The sequence below is a fragment of the Cloeon dipterum genome, chromosome 3, assembly GCF_949628265.1.
Source record: "Cloeon dipterum chromosome 3, ieCloDipt1.1, whole genome shotgun sequence".
Classification (NCBI taxonomy): domain Eukaryota; kingdom Metazoa; phylum Arthropoda; class Insecta; order Ephemeroptera; family Baetidae; genus Cloeon; species Cloeon dipterum.
Genome location: NC_088788.1, coordinates 5150257 through 5166687, shown reverse-complemented (window position 1 = coordinate 5166687; position 16431 = coordinate 5150257). Strand labels below are relative to the sequence as shown.

Below are 16431 nucleotides of genomic sequence, written 5' to 3'. Positions count from 1 at the left end.
ATTAAAGTCTTTGAGACTTAAAAATGGCCAAATCGCCTCTATTCCGTAGCTTGCGATTGGAGCTATTGCAAGATTGAAAAGTTTCAAAGCAGTGCTGACTGATGATCTAGGGAGAGAGTTCAGTTTGGAGGTGGCTAAAATTGATGCTCTCACTTTTTTCTCAATATGTTTAGAAAAAGAAATTCCGGAAGACTGAAACGTTACTCCTAAGTAGGTAAATTCGGTGACGAAATCGACGACCTCATTTCTCACTACTAATTTGTCGGTTTGCTTCAGCCTCCCTCTTCCCTTGTTTCCAAACTTGAGTATGCTGCATTTTGAAAAATTTAATCTGAGCTCTTTATCCGCTAAATAGTCGATTAAATTGGCCATGAAATTTTTAAATAAAAGAGCATAATATTTTGTTATTATGAAAACTATCAAGTGCCATAATGCAAATCAATCTTGTAAGCGCTGCTATCCTCTATTTAATTATCCTTCAATTTTTGAAAAATTCTAGCTATCTAATAGTTACAAATAAAATCTGTTCAACATTTTCCCTTTCTGGTGGGTTTTAACTATGCATATTAAGAGTTTCAAGTGGCAAACAAAAAAACTGTAAAATTTCCTTATTTTAATTTGCATTGGTTTTCGGAAACCAAACGTGATCAATTTAATTACATGAGACCCGCCTCCAAGCTCCAATATATTAATTGCGCTGGAAATTCGAGGCAGGCACTCGAGGGAAAGGAATTCAAGTTTGCAAAGTTGTAATCTGGCCGCGGCAACATGAATAAGAAATGAGAGAGGGTTTGAAGGGTCTGCGCTTCTCTCTCGCTCTCTCATTAGCAGCAACATTGTGCGCGCCCATCGAGATTAGTCGTCGAGATGATGCGGCCTGCAGAGTGAGGCAAACGTGAAAAGGGGATTAAAAGTGGCTGGCCTGGCACCTGATTGCGGCTGCATGTTAATTTTGGCCCAGTTGCCCGCGCCCAAGTCGCCTCGTCCCGAGCCGCGTTTCGATTTCGCAACAGACGCCGCATGGAATGGACCTCACGCACGCTGAATTATTCATCTCCATCGCGGCGCGGCCGACATCGCATCGCTCATCTCACAACCAATATTCTATCTCTTTAGGGGATATTTAGTACACTGAGAAATATTTCCTCGCTATAAATTTTATATTAAATAATATTTTAATGAAAGTGTAATAAGAATTTTTAAATACTAAAAAGCTAATGATAATTGAATATTCTAATATTAACTAGGGGCGGAGCACACCTTTTAATCGGAATTTACAACTCCGTAAATTAAAAGGTTAACTTTTAAGAAATTTTAAATGGTCGTAATCTTTTGTTAATTCATTTTAATTGTAAATTTAATTGATTAAATTAAGTTTCTTACCTGAAAAACATTATAATTAAAAAAAAGGTAATTTAGAAAATTTTGGAAACATCTTTATAATATTGATGAAAAATTCGGACATTGCTAAAATTGTTTTTAATCTAATTTTGAAATAGGCGACTACTCGAGTTTTTAATTTGTTCCATGAAATAGGGCTCCAGTTGACGGCCAAATCTAGTAGACTCAAATTAAACTGTGGCGCCTTCTCGCCACTACTGTCCTACTACTTTGCATTTAACCTGTATCGCCAGGTGGCAGTACAAAGGTGTGCGACAAGTAGTGCACCCTTACTGCACCTTCTCCCCCACTGCACCTTAAGCCTCGCACGACAGCAGTCGCAACACAATATTCTCTCTCCGGCTAGGATGAGTTTTCGTGCGAGGATGTTCTATAAACTTTGATCTCGAATTAATAAGACCCGCACTACGGGGTAAGCTGTAACAATTATTTGTATTTCGAAAGTGATATTTTAATTGTTATAATTGTTTATTGTATTTGCGATTTTGATTATTTATGTAATTTCAGTCTTGGTCTTGATCTCGATCTTAATTACTAAACCACGAGACATGAATAAAGACGAATTACTACAATGAAGAATACGCAAAAATGTCACGGCTTCCACGTACCAACAAAACAATGACTTTTTTGCAACGAGAAATTTTCAATTTTGTCTTCTATGTGTGTCTCTCAATCAAGGAAAAAAAGCTAGTAATTTCATTGCTAATCAAGTGGCAATATAATTTGTCTCCTTATTGTAAAATCATGATTTATTTTGCCAGGAGAGAAATTTTGCTTTCATGATTCATACACTATTGTATAGATCACGAGGAGAGGGATCGAAATACGGAACATGGTTTGTAAAAGCCCAACCACTGCGCTGCAAAAAAATGTTTTTGCGGGTTTTTCTGCAGTTTTGCCTTTCTTTGAAATTCATGCATTGTTATTTAAGGTCAAAAATTCTCATGATGGATGACCAAAAATTGGGATTTTTTTAAAATCAGTAAATAGCCCATAATTTCTCCGTTTAACTCTCTCTTCGTAAGTTTCCGAAATTTCTGAATTTTTGGCTTCGAAATGTGACATTTTCGGGGTTAAATTAGGAAAAATGCGGAAAAACCCAAAACTGGTGGTTTTTTCCAGCTGGTTTTTGCACAAAAAAACGAGTGGTGCATTTTGCGCATTGCAAAATTGGTGAACCCTGGATCGAGATTAAGCGAAAAAATAATTTAGAAACCAAAGAAAATTGGTTAAATCTGAAATTGAACTATCCCCCGGTCCTGATTTTATTATTGCAAGTTGTAGAAGTTAACTGTTGCTAATAATCACAAACAATAAACCCAATGAGCCACGTCCTTAGTCAACAATGCCAAAAAATGTTCTTAATTGTTGGCCTGTAAAGCTCTGCTTTATAACTTGCTCAAGGGTTTTCTCTTAATTTGGATCCCTCCCGTCGCAATCCACCTAATTTTGTGCAAAGTTTAAGGTAAAGAAATAAATCATATTTTTAATTAGGAAAAAATGCAACAGCTTGATTTGCTTGCAAATTTTGGAGCTGATTTTCTTTTAATATTGAGCGGCAATAATTTAGGCAATTTTTTGGCTCATTACCCATTTCTCATAATTATTTTTAAAGGTTAAATTTAAGCTTTCTAGAATTTTGAAACACATATAAAGAGAAAATTCGAGTCAGCTTTCGTCAAATGCTGCGGTTGGTTGTCGAAGCCAAATCAAGAAAATGTAGCAGACAAAATCCAATTAGCAAGAGGCTAATTTCGGAGAGTACAGCTAGCTTTCTTCATCCCTTTTGCGTCGGGGAGCGGAGAAAACAATCCTGTAATTAGATTCGTCAGCAGCAGCAGCAGCAGCAGCAGCAGCGAAGAAATCTTCTTTTGCCGCCGCTGCTGCGTGGGACGATTTGCGCTCGTGACAAACGAGAAACACTCTTGGAGTCGGTGGAAAAGCAATGAATGTTTCCAGCTGTGTTTCAAGATTGACTCCCCTGCCGAGTGTGTCGTGTGTCACTTTCATGCATGCGCGCGTCAACCGCACAGCACACATTGTACGTACATTGATTCGCCTCAAGTTTCCAATCTCACGCACAAATGGACCGCCCTGCGCTGCTCCACTTTCATCCGAGCCGGTCAAAGAGGCTCCCGTCGCATGCGGCAAATTGATTAACGCTCATCCCAGCTCACTTTGCTCTCGAGAATGATTTATTTACACGGCTGGAAATAAAATTGTAACGATCGGCTTCATTAATTTTAATGTTTTTTCATCCAGAACAGGGCAGCGTTGGCGGATTTGGCCTTTTTACGGATGCAGTTTTTCAGAACAAAATTTAAGGAAGTCCGTTTATCCGGAACTGTTACCAAATTTACTCGAAAATCTTTAAAAATAGGATTTTAAATTAGCAAATTTGTGTTTATTATCGGGTCAAGAATTTAGTTTATATTCTTTTTTGTCGGGAAAAGAAAAATCGAAGTTTAAAACTGTTGTCAAAAGGAAAAATACCAAAAATGCCTATATAAAGTTAAAAAATGCAGATTTGCGATAAAATTGGTTCGCACTGCGCAGATCCAAGATGGCGTATGAATGGGGGAAACAAAAAGCTCTCTTTGGATTGTCGTACGAGTGTCAAGAGTTTGTTTTTACGATCCAAAAGACACAATTAGTTAAGAGTAATGCAAATCATGTCGCAACATTCACGAAAACTTGGTTCTTTTCGCGCATTTTCACGTGACCGTTTTTTCGCGCCATTCTCCACCGGACGCCATATCTGCGCGTCGCACGAATCTGGCCCCCGCTGAAAAAAATGTGAAATTTATCAATTACATTTCATTTTGAAAATTACGAAAATTACAGTGAATCAATGACTCTTCCAAAATTTTCCAACCTAGGGAAAAAAGGGATCCCTGTGTTTGATCAGCCCTAAAAATTGCTTTAAGAGTGTGATCATGATCGTTTTAAGAACAAAATCCGGAAAAAAACACCTTTGGGTAAATTCCCCTTTTTTTGTCTAACTCTGAAACAGCAAAAGCGGCAAACCATTTTTTATAGAAAGAAATTGACGGTTTAGTTGCTGGAACACCGATAAGAAAATTCAAAGTGTTACATAATCATTGAATATTGTACTTCTTGTACTCTGTTGATAGCAACTTTTTGTAATATTTGATTAGTAGGTAGGAAATCGGATGTAATGTTTTCAATTCCTGGTTGACAGCCTGTTTTTATCACAAGTTCAGTGCCTACAGACTGTACTCATAAATACGGAAATGTGGTCTCTCTCAAATTACTGCGTATTTGCGGCCTCGATTTTAATGTGCGTTGTGAATCTAGGCGTAAATACGATTACCATCATCGCAGCGGCAACGAAAAAATGTCTCGACAAACCATCATACAAATTCATCCTTGGACTAACTATTTCAGACTTGTTGGTAAATTAGAAAGGAGAAAATTTATTTCGATTTTATTTTTTAATATTATATTAGATTGGTGTCTTCTTCCCGGTCCACATGATATTCAAAACCTTTTACGAAGAGCATGCAAAGGACACTTACTCTAAATACTTCTTCCACTGCTTTTTGCCAATATTTCCCGTATTATTTTCGTGCGCAGCCTCCAATCTCTTCCAGATGGTTATTGCGTTTGATCGCTGCATGTCTGTCATGAATCCTGTGCTCCATCGCAACTTTCTAACTAATAGGTGAGGTTATTTTAAATTTTTAATATTTTGTTTTAAATCATGAACGATAATTTTTTTAACAATGTTCAGTCATTTTTTATTCTGAATTTTCCCGTGACTGCAAAAGTTTTAAAATCAAATAGTAGGAAGAAAATTGAATTTTCGAAAAAATGGATGCGTAATTTTCTTTAATGTGGTCATTATTTTAAATATTATTTAGCACAAGTTAGAGCTAAAATAAATAAAACTTTTTTAGGTTGGCTAAGATCACAATCTGTGCCGTGTTCGCCTTTTCAATTCTGATGTGCTCGATGCCAATGTACTGGAACAATTTCCCAAACGACAGATTCAATGCCTGCGTAAGTTCAACATTAAAAAAGAAACAAACGCTAATTTCACCCTTTGCAGGTACTTTTAACCCTGACTTTGCCGTACTACAGCTATATCATCGTTCCGGTGTTTGTAGTAATTCTCTGCTGCCTGCTTTTCATCTACTTCCAGGTGTACAGGGTTGCTACCAAAAATCTCAGAGACAATGTGAGAACGTTGAAGGTATTTAACAAATTAAAATTTATAATAAAGTCGAATTTTTACTTTTTTTCTAAATTTTAATATTACTCATACTGTAATTTGTACTGCAGGAGGAATAATTCCCTAATGTCCGAATTAATTCAACTAGAATTAGATTTTCTTATCATTTTTATTTATTTTTACAAGAATGACAAGGAAGTTGTTTATTCTGATTAACTAAATCATCCTCTGCTATTGTGTTTTTTTAGATGGTTGCGGTGATTTTAACGAGTCACGCTGTTTGCTGGTCCCCGCACATGGTGTGCACATATTTCCTCCTAAACGACGCTCTGCCGAAAAAGAACCAGAGTGTTGGGTACCACAACTTGGAACTCTACACCCTTTACCATTGGTTGTTGCTGCTGGCCTTATCAAGCTCCTTCTTGAATGCTTTGTTGTACTCGTGGCGAATGCCAGACTTCCGCAAAGCAATTAATGAGATCATTTACCGAAAGAAACCAGTAATAGCAGTATATTTTGTAAAAGAAGGAGATGTCTCATCAAAACACTATTCGCAAAGCCTCAATTATTCATGAAGGTACTTCGCATTCGCATGTTTGGATAATGTATTCAGCAAATAAAAAATTATCTAAAATAAAGCAAATCTCAGATGAACAAATTAAACAGCAGAGGTGCTAAAATCTTGGCTATCTCACAACGCCTTGCATAGAAATGGAGACTGTGCCGCCGAGCAGTACTGCAGTGCGGGTAGCATAATGTCCAACTCTCTAAAACCACAAAGACCGGAAGATAAAATTAAATAAAAAAATACGGAACTTGCATGCTGCACGTTCAATTTTTTTCTAATTGATTCATCCCTTAAATTTTTCATATATCGAAAGATATCTTAATATTTTTGAAAGGGGCAATGGAAAAAAGAAGAAAATTTGAGAAGAGATATTTACTAAATTGAAAAATTATTCCATTTATGAGAAAGAAAAACGATTTTTTAGTGCTAGACAAAATAAATAAAATGGTAAAAACACTAAATAAATTGTATTTATTATTTTAAATTTCTAAAATATTCCTTTCATCAGCAGTTTGCATCACAATGACAAAAAAATTAAATATAAATGGTTCAGTTTGCTTCGACGACGATTTTATCATCGGTCGGGACGTCATTGAGGTTGGAGTTCTTGAATCGGGCCACGTTACACTTTTTCAGGCACTCGCCACGTGTTCTGAAGTTATTCTCGTTGCCGCCGCATCCGCATTACAAAAATACGACACAGTCACCCATCTCACTACAATCAGAAAAATCTAGAAATTTATAAACCTCTTTTTAATTTAGAAATAATCAATTAATTTTTAATTTAAATATATTTTCAAGGTATGCATTTATCTGTTTTATTGCGGTAATTTGGTGCAGGCAACACGTTTGTTGTAAATCTGCTTAAAGAAGTCAATTTCAAGGAAAAATGGCAAAAAAATCAAAGTACTGCCAAAAGTTTCAAAAAATGTAAAATACTCCAATTAAATTTTATATTTTGAAAACTACATCGAGCCAACGATGCTTCCTAAATTTTGCATCCTCTGGGAAGAAAGAGGATTCCTGTTTTTGATCTGCCTAAAAATTGTTCCAAAAAGGTGTGATCATGACCGTTTCCAGAAATTTCCGGGTAAAAACACTCAACGTATGGTCTTTTGGTCTTTTTGAAAATTTCTTTTGTGCTACGCACGTCACGCTGGACGTTTTCGCCGAAAAGAATTGAAGATTAAGTTGCTGGAACACCGATTGGAAAAACCCAAGGTCTGCTGACAATCAATGCAATCTGGTGATAGCAACTTGGAATATTTTATTAGTAAGTAGGAAATGGGGGAAAATGTTTATGTTTTCAGTTTCCTGGATGACAGCCTGTTTTCACCACAAGCTCAGTGCCTATAGACTGTTCAATACGGAAAATGTGGTCTCTCTCAAATTACTGTTTGTTTGCCGCCTCGATTTTGCTTTGCGTTGTGAATCTAGGCGTAAACACGATCACCGTCATCGCAGCGGCAACGAAAAAATACCTCGACAAACCATCATACAAATTCATCCTTGGACTTGCTACTTCAGACTTGTTGGTAAATTATTCATGAAGTCCAAATTTATTATATTCTATTTCATTATTTTTTATTAACAGGTGGGAATTTTCTTACCCGTCCAAATGGTATTGAAAACCTTTTTCGAAGAGGATTCGGCGAAGGACACTTACTCTAAATATTTCTTCCAATGCTTTTTGCCAACATTTCCCGTATTAGTTTCGTGCGCAACCTCCAATCTCTTGCAGATGGTTATTGCGTTCGACCGCTGCATGTCTGTCATGAAACCTGTGCTCCATCGAAACTTTCTAACTAATAGGTAAGTTTTATTATAAAATTTTAGTGTAATATATGTTTTAAATAATGAACGACCCACGATGAAATATTTTACTGGAACTTTCAGAGTAATCATTTCTATAAAAATTATATATAATGCGATAAAATATTCTAATTATTAACAACTGGAAATTCGTTAGCCTATAATTATGCTTTGTGAGTTTGCAAAAGTGCATTTTCAAACATTTCGACCAAAAGAGATTTGTATTTTTCGTCAAACCCCCATTCATAGAATAAATTAAATGTTTTGTAGGTTGGCTTATGTCACACTTGGCGCCGTGTTCGCCTTTTCAATATTCATGTGCTCGATGCCATTGTATTGGAACAATTTCCCAAACGAAAGATTCAATTCCTGCGTAAGTTCAACATTAAAAAAAGAAGCCAACGCGACTACTACTAATTTCACCTTTTGCAGATTCTTTTAACCCTGACATTGCCGTACTTCAGCTATCTCCTCGTTCCCGCGTTTGCAGTAAACGTCTTCTTCCTGGTTTTCATCTACTTCCAGGTGTACAAGGTCGCTACCGCAAAACTCAGTGACAATACGAAAACGATGAAGGTATTTAACATTTCAAATAGCATAAAAATTTATGAAAATCTAAAGGAAAAAAAATAAATTTACTGAAGCATTTGAACAAAACCGAAAAGTTTCGATTTATGTTGTCTAAATTTACAGCATAATTATAATTTGTATTGCAGGAGATCGCCTTTCCTATTGTGCGTTTGAATTCGAATTTAATTAAATTTTCTTATCATTTTTTTTAACTTGTATACGAATGACAAGGAAGTATTATCTTCATTTTTATCGTTTCCTCTTTTGTGTTTTTCTTTCTAGATGGTTGCCGTGATTTTGACGAGTCACGCTGTCTGCTGGTCCCCGCATTTGGTGTCCACGTATGTCCTCATAAACGACGCTCTGCCAAAGAAAAACCAGAGTGCTGTGTACCACAACATGGAACTCTACACCCTTTACCATTGGTTGTTGCTGTTGGCCTTATCAAGCTCCTTCTTAAATGCTTTGTTGTACTCGTGGCGAATGCCAGACTTCCGCAAAGCAATTAATGAGATCATTTACCAAACGAAACCAGAAATGACAATGTATTTGGTGACAGAGAGAGATTTCTCATCAAAACCCTGTTCGCCAAGCCTCAATCATCCATGAATGTATATTTTGGTAATTTATTATAGAAATTTTATTTAAAGACGGTCTTTGACGACGTTTCTGAGCACACTAATCGATTCTTGAAGGTTGAATTAGGTAAAGTGGATATTTTTTCAGAACAAAAAAGTCCAGCGTGACGTGCGAACTTTTTTTCCCGCCAAAACAATATGAACGTATATGCGAGAACTGCGCATGCGTCAGAGCTGGTTTGAGCACTTGCAGAATGACTTATTTGTCAAATCCAGCCAGCTCTGACGCTTGCGCAGTTTTCGCATATAGATTCATATTGTTTTGGCGGGAAAAAAGTTCGCACGTCGCGCTGGACTTTTTTGTTCTGACAAATATCCACTTCACCTAATTTAACCCTCAAGAATCGATTAGTGTGCTCTGAAACTTCTTCAAAGACGGTCTTTAAGCCAATAAAATAATATATTTTGATTATTTAAAAGAAAGCTGCTCTCAGAAGAAATAAAATTAACTGGGATAGAGGTACTAAAATCTTGGCGATCTCACAACGCCTTGCATAGAATTGGAGATTGTGCCGCCGAGCAGTACTTCAATGCGGGTAGCGGGTTTGCGTCTCTCTCAAACCACAAAGAACCGATGAGTTTTTTTATGTGCTCAATAACCAAAGACTATATTTTGAAGAGCGGATTTTTGGAAATTCTAAAATATCGTTGCTAAAAAATTTAAAAGACTTAATATTTGCTTACAAAAAAGATGAATGTTAAAACCTGCATAGTGCACGTTTAGTTTTTTTCCAATTAATTCATCCATACAATTTTTCATAGACCGAAAGATATCTTAACATTTTAAAACAAGGGAAAAATAAGAAAAATTAAAAAAGAGAAAGATATTTACTAAATTTGAAAAATCCAAAGAAAGAAAAGATGTAGTTTTAGCTGCTATAGTGAAAATCTCTGTATTTATAACTGAACAAAATAAATGGAATTGTAAAAACACTAAAATAAATTGTTTATTATTTTAAATTTCTAAAATATTCCTTATGTTCATTATGTTGTTCAGCTTGTCAGTTTTTAGAATAAAACACATTGATTTGTTTAAAAGAAAATATTTATGTTTTTATTGCTACAAACTTATTACAAAGTAAGTACACTAAATTGAATTTTTCTGTCTTAATTATTTTGTACTGTTCATCATTAAATACGATGACGAAAATTAATTAGGTAAAAATGGTTCAGTTGGCTTCGACGACGATTTTATCGTTGGTCGGGACGTCGTTGAGGTTGAAGTACTTGAATTGGGCCACGTTACACTTTTTCAGGCACTCGCCACGTGTTCTGAAGTTGTTTTGGTTGCCTCCACATCCGCCGTACAAAAATTCGACACAGTCACCTTTCTCCTACAATCAGAAAATTTAGAAAGTTATTAATCTCCTTTTAATTTACTATTTTTGGATAGTACAGTCCTATCTAATACTAAAAATCTAAATTAAAATAATAATTTATGAGATAAAAAATGCATAGGTCTTAAAAATTTGTTTGAGGTCATATTCAGAAAGTGCATCTATTTAAATTTTATTTTGGTAATTTGGTGTAGGAAAACCCCTCTTTTTAAAAGAGAAAGTTTAAGTCTCCTTTCTCGCTCTGGTGATACATATTTATTTTAATAAAATCAATCCACTTATGAATCTCTTTTTCACTTTCTCTTAAATTTCACTTGTACATTCAGACAAATATTCAATTTTAGATTAAAATCCGTAGCAAAAATTACTGCAATTTTAGCTCTGACCGAAACACATTTATAATTAAAATGAAAATAATTAGTCTTTTTTCTGGAAACCAGCATATATTAAAGTGCCTAAATCAAACTTTTACCCAAAATTACAATCTAAAATGACTTAATTATCTTTAAAAAAACATCCCTGTTTTTTAAATGTTAATATTTGTACAGCAAAAAAGCTGTTTGGTTATGCCTGGCGGTGATAAGAAGTGAATAAAAGACTCACCGGGTCGTAAGCGAATCTGGCGAAGGCGGCGAGGCAGCGGCCCGTCTCCGGCGGCTGTTCACACGACGGCTCCGAGCGTTTTTCTGCGGCGACATGAAAAAAAATATTTTGGCTTGTGATCGGAGCGGAAGTCAGGATCGATTGTTTGCCTACCTCTGTCGAGAAGGTGTTTGCAGCCTTGCTCGCATTCCTGTCGGCTGGGAAATAGGTTTTTCGATCCGCCGCAGCCGCCGTAGATGTAGCCCTCGCACTCCTTTTTGCGCGCGTTGAACGTGTACATCGGGATGAAGGCATCGCACTCGATCAGCGCCCCATTCTTCATCGGGCCGCTCAGGCACAGGTCGCCACCATCCGCCACGCCTGATTTTTAAGAACGAAATAAATTTAATTGAAGAAATTCTGGCTTCTCAGACGTTCATGATCACTTACTGTCGTTTTTGCTGCTGCCTGACACATCTGAAACTGAAGATCAATTTGGTTTTAAAAATTACAAACTGAAAATAATTATTTGTTATTACAAGAGCAGGGTTTACGTTATTAATTTATGTTAACTCTAAGCCTGAGGTTGGCACTCTTGGTGTTGGTATAATACGAAATACGAAGACTTTTTGGTAGAGTTCCAAAAGGCATGAAAAGTGTGTTTTAAACTGAGTAAATTTAAATGTTAAAAAAAATTTAATAAATTAGAAAATTGGCAAAATTTGAATTTTTCTGTAGGAAGGTCCTTTTTTATTATTGAAAATTGACCAGTTGCATAAACACTTAGTTATTGAAGCCGCCAACAGATGGCGCAACCACAGACTTTCTTAAAAATTTTGTTTTAAGCGGTTTTAAGGCATTTTCGCTGCGATTTCAAAGTCAATCTAGCTATTTTTAATTAATTTGCTTTTTTTTACGTGCTGAAAACCAAAATCGGTTCAGCCATTCGCCGTAGAAACGTTGGAAAAGATTTTTTTTATTTCAAAAAATAGTTTTTCACGATTCTACGGCGATTGGCTGAACCGATTTTGGTTTTCAGCACGTCAAAAATTAGCAAATTAATTGAAGAATGCACGGTAGCTAGATTGAGTCTGAAATCGCAGCGGAAGTGCCTTAAAATCGAAAGTCTACGGTGGCGCCATCTGTTGGCGGCTTCGAACACTTAGGGTTTATGCAACTGGTGAATTGTTGAAGAAATTGTTTATCGATCAATTGTTTATGGCATCCAACAATTGTTGCCCTGTATCATTCCACTTTAATTTCCTCCTGTCTTGTTGACAATTTTCTAAATTCTACGAATAATTAATTCAATACCAGTTTTTAATAATTAAATATTTATTTTTATTTTAAATCTACATTTTGTGTTTAATTTCTAGGTGGTAAAGGAAATTCCTGAAGATGAAAGCCTATTTCTGGGATTTAGTTCATCTAACAAACAAACTATTAGGGCGATGAAAATTCAGTCTAGCTGTCGTTTTTTGTTTGTGACGGCCTTTGAAAGAATTTTATGAAGCTCCTTATGGAATTTGACAAGGAGATCAATTTAAATTTTGACTTCCAAATGTTTAGTCGTGATTATGAGTTAACTGAATTTAACTTTTTAGTTTCTTACTCTCAGGGAAAATCTTTGATTTTTTTACTTTGTCCAGGAAAATTGATAAAAGCAACAGAACAACGTTGGTTTAATAGTGCGTACTGATCAACAAATCAAGTACTACTTTATAATTTGGCATTGAATTCTAAAATTTGTTAAAGTTTATTTTTAAAACTTTAAAAATTTCAACCTTTAAAATTTTAGATTTGGCAAGTTTTTTACAATTAGATTAGGTTATACAATTTTATTTGAGCTCAATAAATTTTTAATGGAAAACTTTGGTTTTTCTCATTTTACTTAAATAATAAATTGCTAACCAACAATTAGCATGTATTAAACATTCAAGAAATCATTGTAAAACAATATTATATAGCCATGTAACTTCTATCTTTAAAATGATCAAAACAGGACACAAATTCATAAATTGTACTATAAGCAAGTTGTTCACAATGATTTCGTAGACTTTGCAATTAAATTATAACTAGCTAAGGCCTAAAGAAACAGTAAAAATGCATTTTTTTTTTAATTTCGCTCTAAATTACACCATGATTTTCTTCGATTGATTTTGATTCCTCCCGACACAATCTATCCCATGGAGTGCGCATTAAGAGGGATTTTCATTTTTCCTGCAGTTTTAAACGGAAACCAATTAAATTCTCATGCCATCTGCTAATTAATATAATTAAATAAGTCTTGGTATAATCTGCACGTGCTGAATTAATAATTATTCTAAATGTAGAGCAGCAACTTAATCATTGGAGTTTTTTAGTGAAATATTCATTTTTGGCAAAATAAATCGTGATTTTCAGTAAAGAAACAATTTTTGCTCACCACTTGGTTAGCATGCAAACTTTGGAGCAGATTTTCTCTGTACTCTGGCCAAATATCAAGAGAATTATGTTATGCAATATGCAAATAAGACTTTTTCAAATGGAATAATCATGAAAATAACTCTATAAATTTTCAGCCGCGTTTAAAAAAAATCATTTTCCTCTGCAGCTGCAATGAAAAGCTCTCACGCTCTCCCGAGTTTTCATTTTCAACTGCCGAAGAGGGGCCGGTTGATATACATATTTGCCCCCTGTATACGGCAATTCTTTGTGCGCATAATTATTGCGAGCAAAGTTTGGAGTGTTGCACCGCTCGAGTAAATTCTCGACGAGCACAGCAGGTTTTCAGATTCGCCGCGATACACGCGCGGCATACTCATTGCATTGACGAGAAGGCGCAGATTTTGAGATTCGGTCCCGAAAGCTCATTAGCGGGCGGCAGGCGCGCGAGAGGGGGGGCCAGGGGGCAGCAAGGTGAGGCTAAGGTTAAAGCAGACGCGATCCGCTGTGTGTGACTCGCATCACGCACCTGCTCTGCCTTTTTCTTTTTCTTTTTTCGGCCACCGCAGCAGACCAGCAGAGCGTGTAAAAATATGCGAATTCATGATTTTCGAGGCGTGGGAGCCGAGCCAAACAAAACAAGCCGGATTTCCATCGCGCTTTTTGCGTCTCAACACTAGATATCGTGATTTACGGCTGAATTAAAAAGGAATTTCGATTCTAAAAATAACATTTGTAGCTAATTTCATAAATTTTTGATCAACTTGTATGGTAAATTTAATTAGCTTTCCGAATTTGTTTGGTTTTTAACTATTAAAAAACTTCAAATCCTGTTATGAATCTTTATTAATAATTTTTTGATTTCAGGATGATCAAAAATGACTCCCGCCATCGATTCGTCTCATTAAATTACGGTCTTCAAGCCGAATTTCAAATGAATCGAGCAAAAACTGTGTTTTTTAATCAATTTAAATATCTTGAGGTATTTTGAAATATTTTTTAACCCCAAGCCTATAGATTTTTTTATTATAAAATGAAGTTTTTTCATTCAAAATGTTTTTTAATATCTGTAGAAATGAAAAATTGATCGAATTTACGAATGAATTCTAATTAAAAATATTTCTTTGAGCCTTCCTGGCACAGATCATGTTTATACAAAATAAAATTAATGTTTGGTGATCGAAAATTGTGTATTAGAATATGATTGCAACATGGAAAATACTAGATACTTGTGGGAGTTCATAGAGAAAAATCAATAGAGAGAGAAAGAGAGTGTTGAAAGGCCTTCGCCGCCTGACATGTGTTGCACACGATGCAAAGAGACAAGAGGATAAACGAAGGAGCGGGTTCCTTGAACTAAAACGTATCGATCTGATGGAGTCGTGAAGCGTTTGTTCTGTCAATACCGATTGCCATGACATTAATTTCAGATCAAAGGGATAAACAGCAACCGTCCAATCTTGTTAACATTGAGCAAAATTACGTCATTGCATTTGTTTTCTGAACTTATTAAAAAGTTTAAATTTATTTTATAATAAAATAGTTACAATCATGATTTTCTTTTTAAATTTTATACTATTAATATAAAGGAGATTCTTTTTCTTTACTCTTTGCAACAATAATTTTTTATTAAACATAAAAATTTAATACATATTTTCTTAGTAATTTAATTCATTTACTAATTTATTATAAAATTATTTATATAAATTTAGTTTAAATTAATTTATAAATTTTAATTGCCGTTAACAGATAGTATGATAGATAAACTTAAACCACAAGGTAAATGGATGTTTCAGTTAGTTTCATAAGGCTGTATTCAATATTTATTATCCTCCCGAAATAATATCTCTACAAGGAAAGAACAAAGAACCCGTTTCAATTTTATTTTTGTCTTTTTATGGGTGAAAATCTGGTAAATCATCACTTCACAAAAAATTGATTTAATTATTCAATCCTAAAATATTTAGCAGTGCACACGCAGAGCGGATTGCAAGACAGGAAATTTCTGCTTTTTCCTGGAATTCCAGAAGGACAAGAAAATGTTTTTCATGAACAGGACAAGACAGGAATTTTGTTTAAAAGCACTTAAAATCTTGTTATCTATAATGATCTCGTTAATATAAGAAAAACATGTTTGAGAACTGGTAAAATTGCTTTTTAATACGGTTTTACGACTTCATTTTCTTTAATTGGCCTAAATGTTTAGCCTAATGAGTTTCCACATGCAAAACTTTCCTCAAAAATCATATTATTTAAAAATCATAACCCTATTAGCAGTTAGGAACTATTTTAAAATGGCTAAAACTATTCTGGAATTATATGGAAATTTATGAAAAATAAAAATAAATAAATAAAATCAGGAAAAAAACGGAATATAGCTGACGAAACAGGACAGGAAAAGAAAATCAAATTTTCAAACCGGAACAGGACAGGAACAGAAACAAGACTTTGCTTACATAATTGGCTAAAAATTGCTTAAAACAGCGCAAAAATGAAAAAACACCCTTTTTATTTAACTCTGAAAACGTTTTAATGGTTTAAAAACAAGCTGATATTTTCAAATGAATGAAATAGATCACTTTGACAAGATAAAAACAGTTCCTGGCTTTTTTTAGTTTAGCAATTTTCTCGCCAAAGCGATTTTTTTCCTATTTTCTGCCAGCTAGACGTGTAGTGCTGACGCGACTACAAAGTGTGCAAATCTAATCGTGTGACTTACGTGGATTGGCCGTCGAGACGTGAACGAGCAGACAAAACAGGCCAGACGACAGCAAACACCTCTGCCAAGTCAACATTGTCGAGAGCAGGCTCTGATTAACGCTGCCGCGGCTTTGTTGATCACCTTTAAATCGCGCGTCTCCCTTCCCTCGTGCGCCTTTCCTCGCTCACTCGCTCACTCACACT

General features: G+C 35.2%; 3 protein-coding genes across 3 annotated transcripts; 2 read left to right on the top strand and 1 right to left on the bottom strand.

The window, feature by feature from the left end:
- Nucleotides 1-4656: 4656 nt before the first annotated feature.
- Nucleotides 4657-6376, top strand: LOC135940470 (beta-1 adrenergic receptor-like). The gene is made up of 4 exons (XM_065485369.1): nucleotides 4657-5086; nucleotides 5322-5424; nucleotides 5474-5617; nucleotides 5845-6376. Exons 1-4 carry the CDS (start codon nucleotides 4896-4898, stop codon nucleotides 6169-6171), a joined length of 765 nt encoding a protein of 254 aa, XP_065341441.1. The 5' UTR covers nucleotides 4657-4895; the 3' UTR covers nucleotides 6172-6376.
- Nucleotides 6377-8245: 1869 nt separating this feature from the next.
- Nucleotides 8246-10077, top strand: LOC135940265 (uncharacterized). The gene is made up of 3 exons (XM_065485075.1): nucleotides 8246-8349; nucleotides 8409-8552; nucleotides 8829-10077. The coding sequence occupies exons 1-3, from the start codon at nucleotides 8293-8295 to the stop codon at nucleotides 9153-9155; spliced, it is 528 nt and encodes a 175-aa protein (XP_065341147.1). The 5' UTR covers nucleotides 8246-8292; the 3' UTR covers nucleotides 9156-10077.
- Nucleotides 10078-10211: 134 nt separating this feature from the next.
- LOC135940413 (thrombin inhibitor hemalin-like) lies at nucleotides 10212-16393 on the bottom strand. The gene is made up of 5 exons (XM_065485288.1): nucleotides 16247-16393; nucleotides 11554-11586; nucleotides 11278-11484; nucleotides 11125-11207; nucleotides 10212-10518 (listed from the first exon to the last, which is right to left on the bottom strand). The coding sequence occupies exons 1-5, from the start codon at nucleotides 16320-16322 to the stop codon at nucleotides 10354-10356; spliced, it is 564 nt and encodes a 187-aa protein (XP_065341360.1). The 5' UTR covers nucleotides 16323-16393; the 3' UTR covers nucleotides 10212-10353.
- Between the last annotated feature and the right edge of the window lie 38 nt (nucleotides 16394-16431).

Bases quoted from the DNA above. Each gene is read 5' to 3' on its own strand.
- LOC135940265 (XM_065485075.1), top strand. From the start codon at position 8,293: ATGTGCTCGATGCCATTGTATTGGAACAATTTCCCAAACGAAAGATTC. The intron at 8,350-8,408 runs GTAAGTTCAACA...CACCTTTTGCAG, and splicing joins ACGAAAGATTCAATTCCTGC to ATTCTTTTAACCCTGACATT. The intron at 8,553-8,828 runs GTATTTAACATT...TTTTCTTTCTAG, and splicing joins ACAATACGAAAACGATGAAG to ATGGTTGCCGTGATTTTGAC.
- LOC135940413 (XM_065485288.1), bottom strand. From the start codon at position 16,322: ATGTTGACTTGGCAGAGGTGTTTGCTGTCGTCTGGCCTGTTTTGTCTG. The intron at 11,587-16,246 runs GTAAGTCACACG...ATTGATCTTCAG, and splicing joins CGTCTCGACGGCCAATCCAC to TTTCAGATGTGTCAGGCAGC. The intron at 10,519-11,124 runs GTGAGTCTTTTA...TTCTGATTGTAG, and splicing joins CCAGATTCGCTTACGACCCG to GAGAAAGGTGACTGTGTCGA.
- LOC135940470 (XM_065485369.1), top strand. From the start codon at position 4,896: ATGATATTCAAAACCTTTTACGAAGAGCATGCAAAGGACACTTACTCT. The intron at 5,087-5,321 runs GTGAGGTTATTT...AAACTTTTTTAG, and splicing joins CGCAACTTTCTAACTAATAG to GTTGGCTAAGATCACAATCT. The intron at 5,618-5,844 runs GTATTTAACAAA...GTGTTTTTTTAG, and splicing joins ACAATGTGAGAACGTTGAAG to ATGGTTGCGGTGATTTTAAC.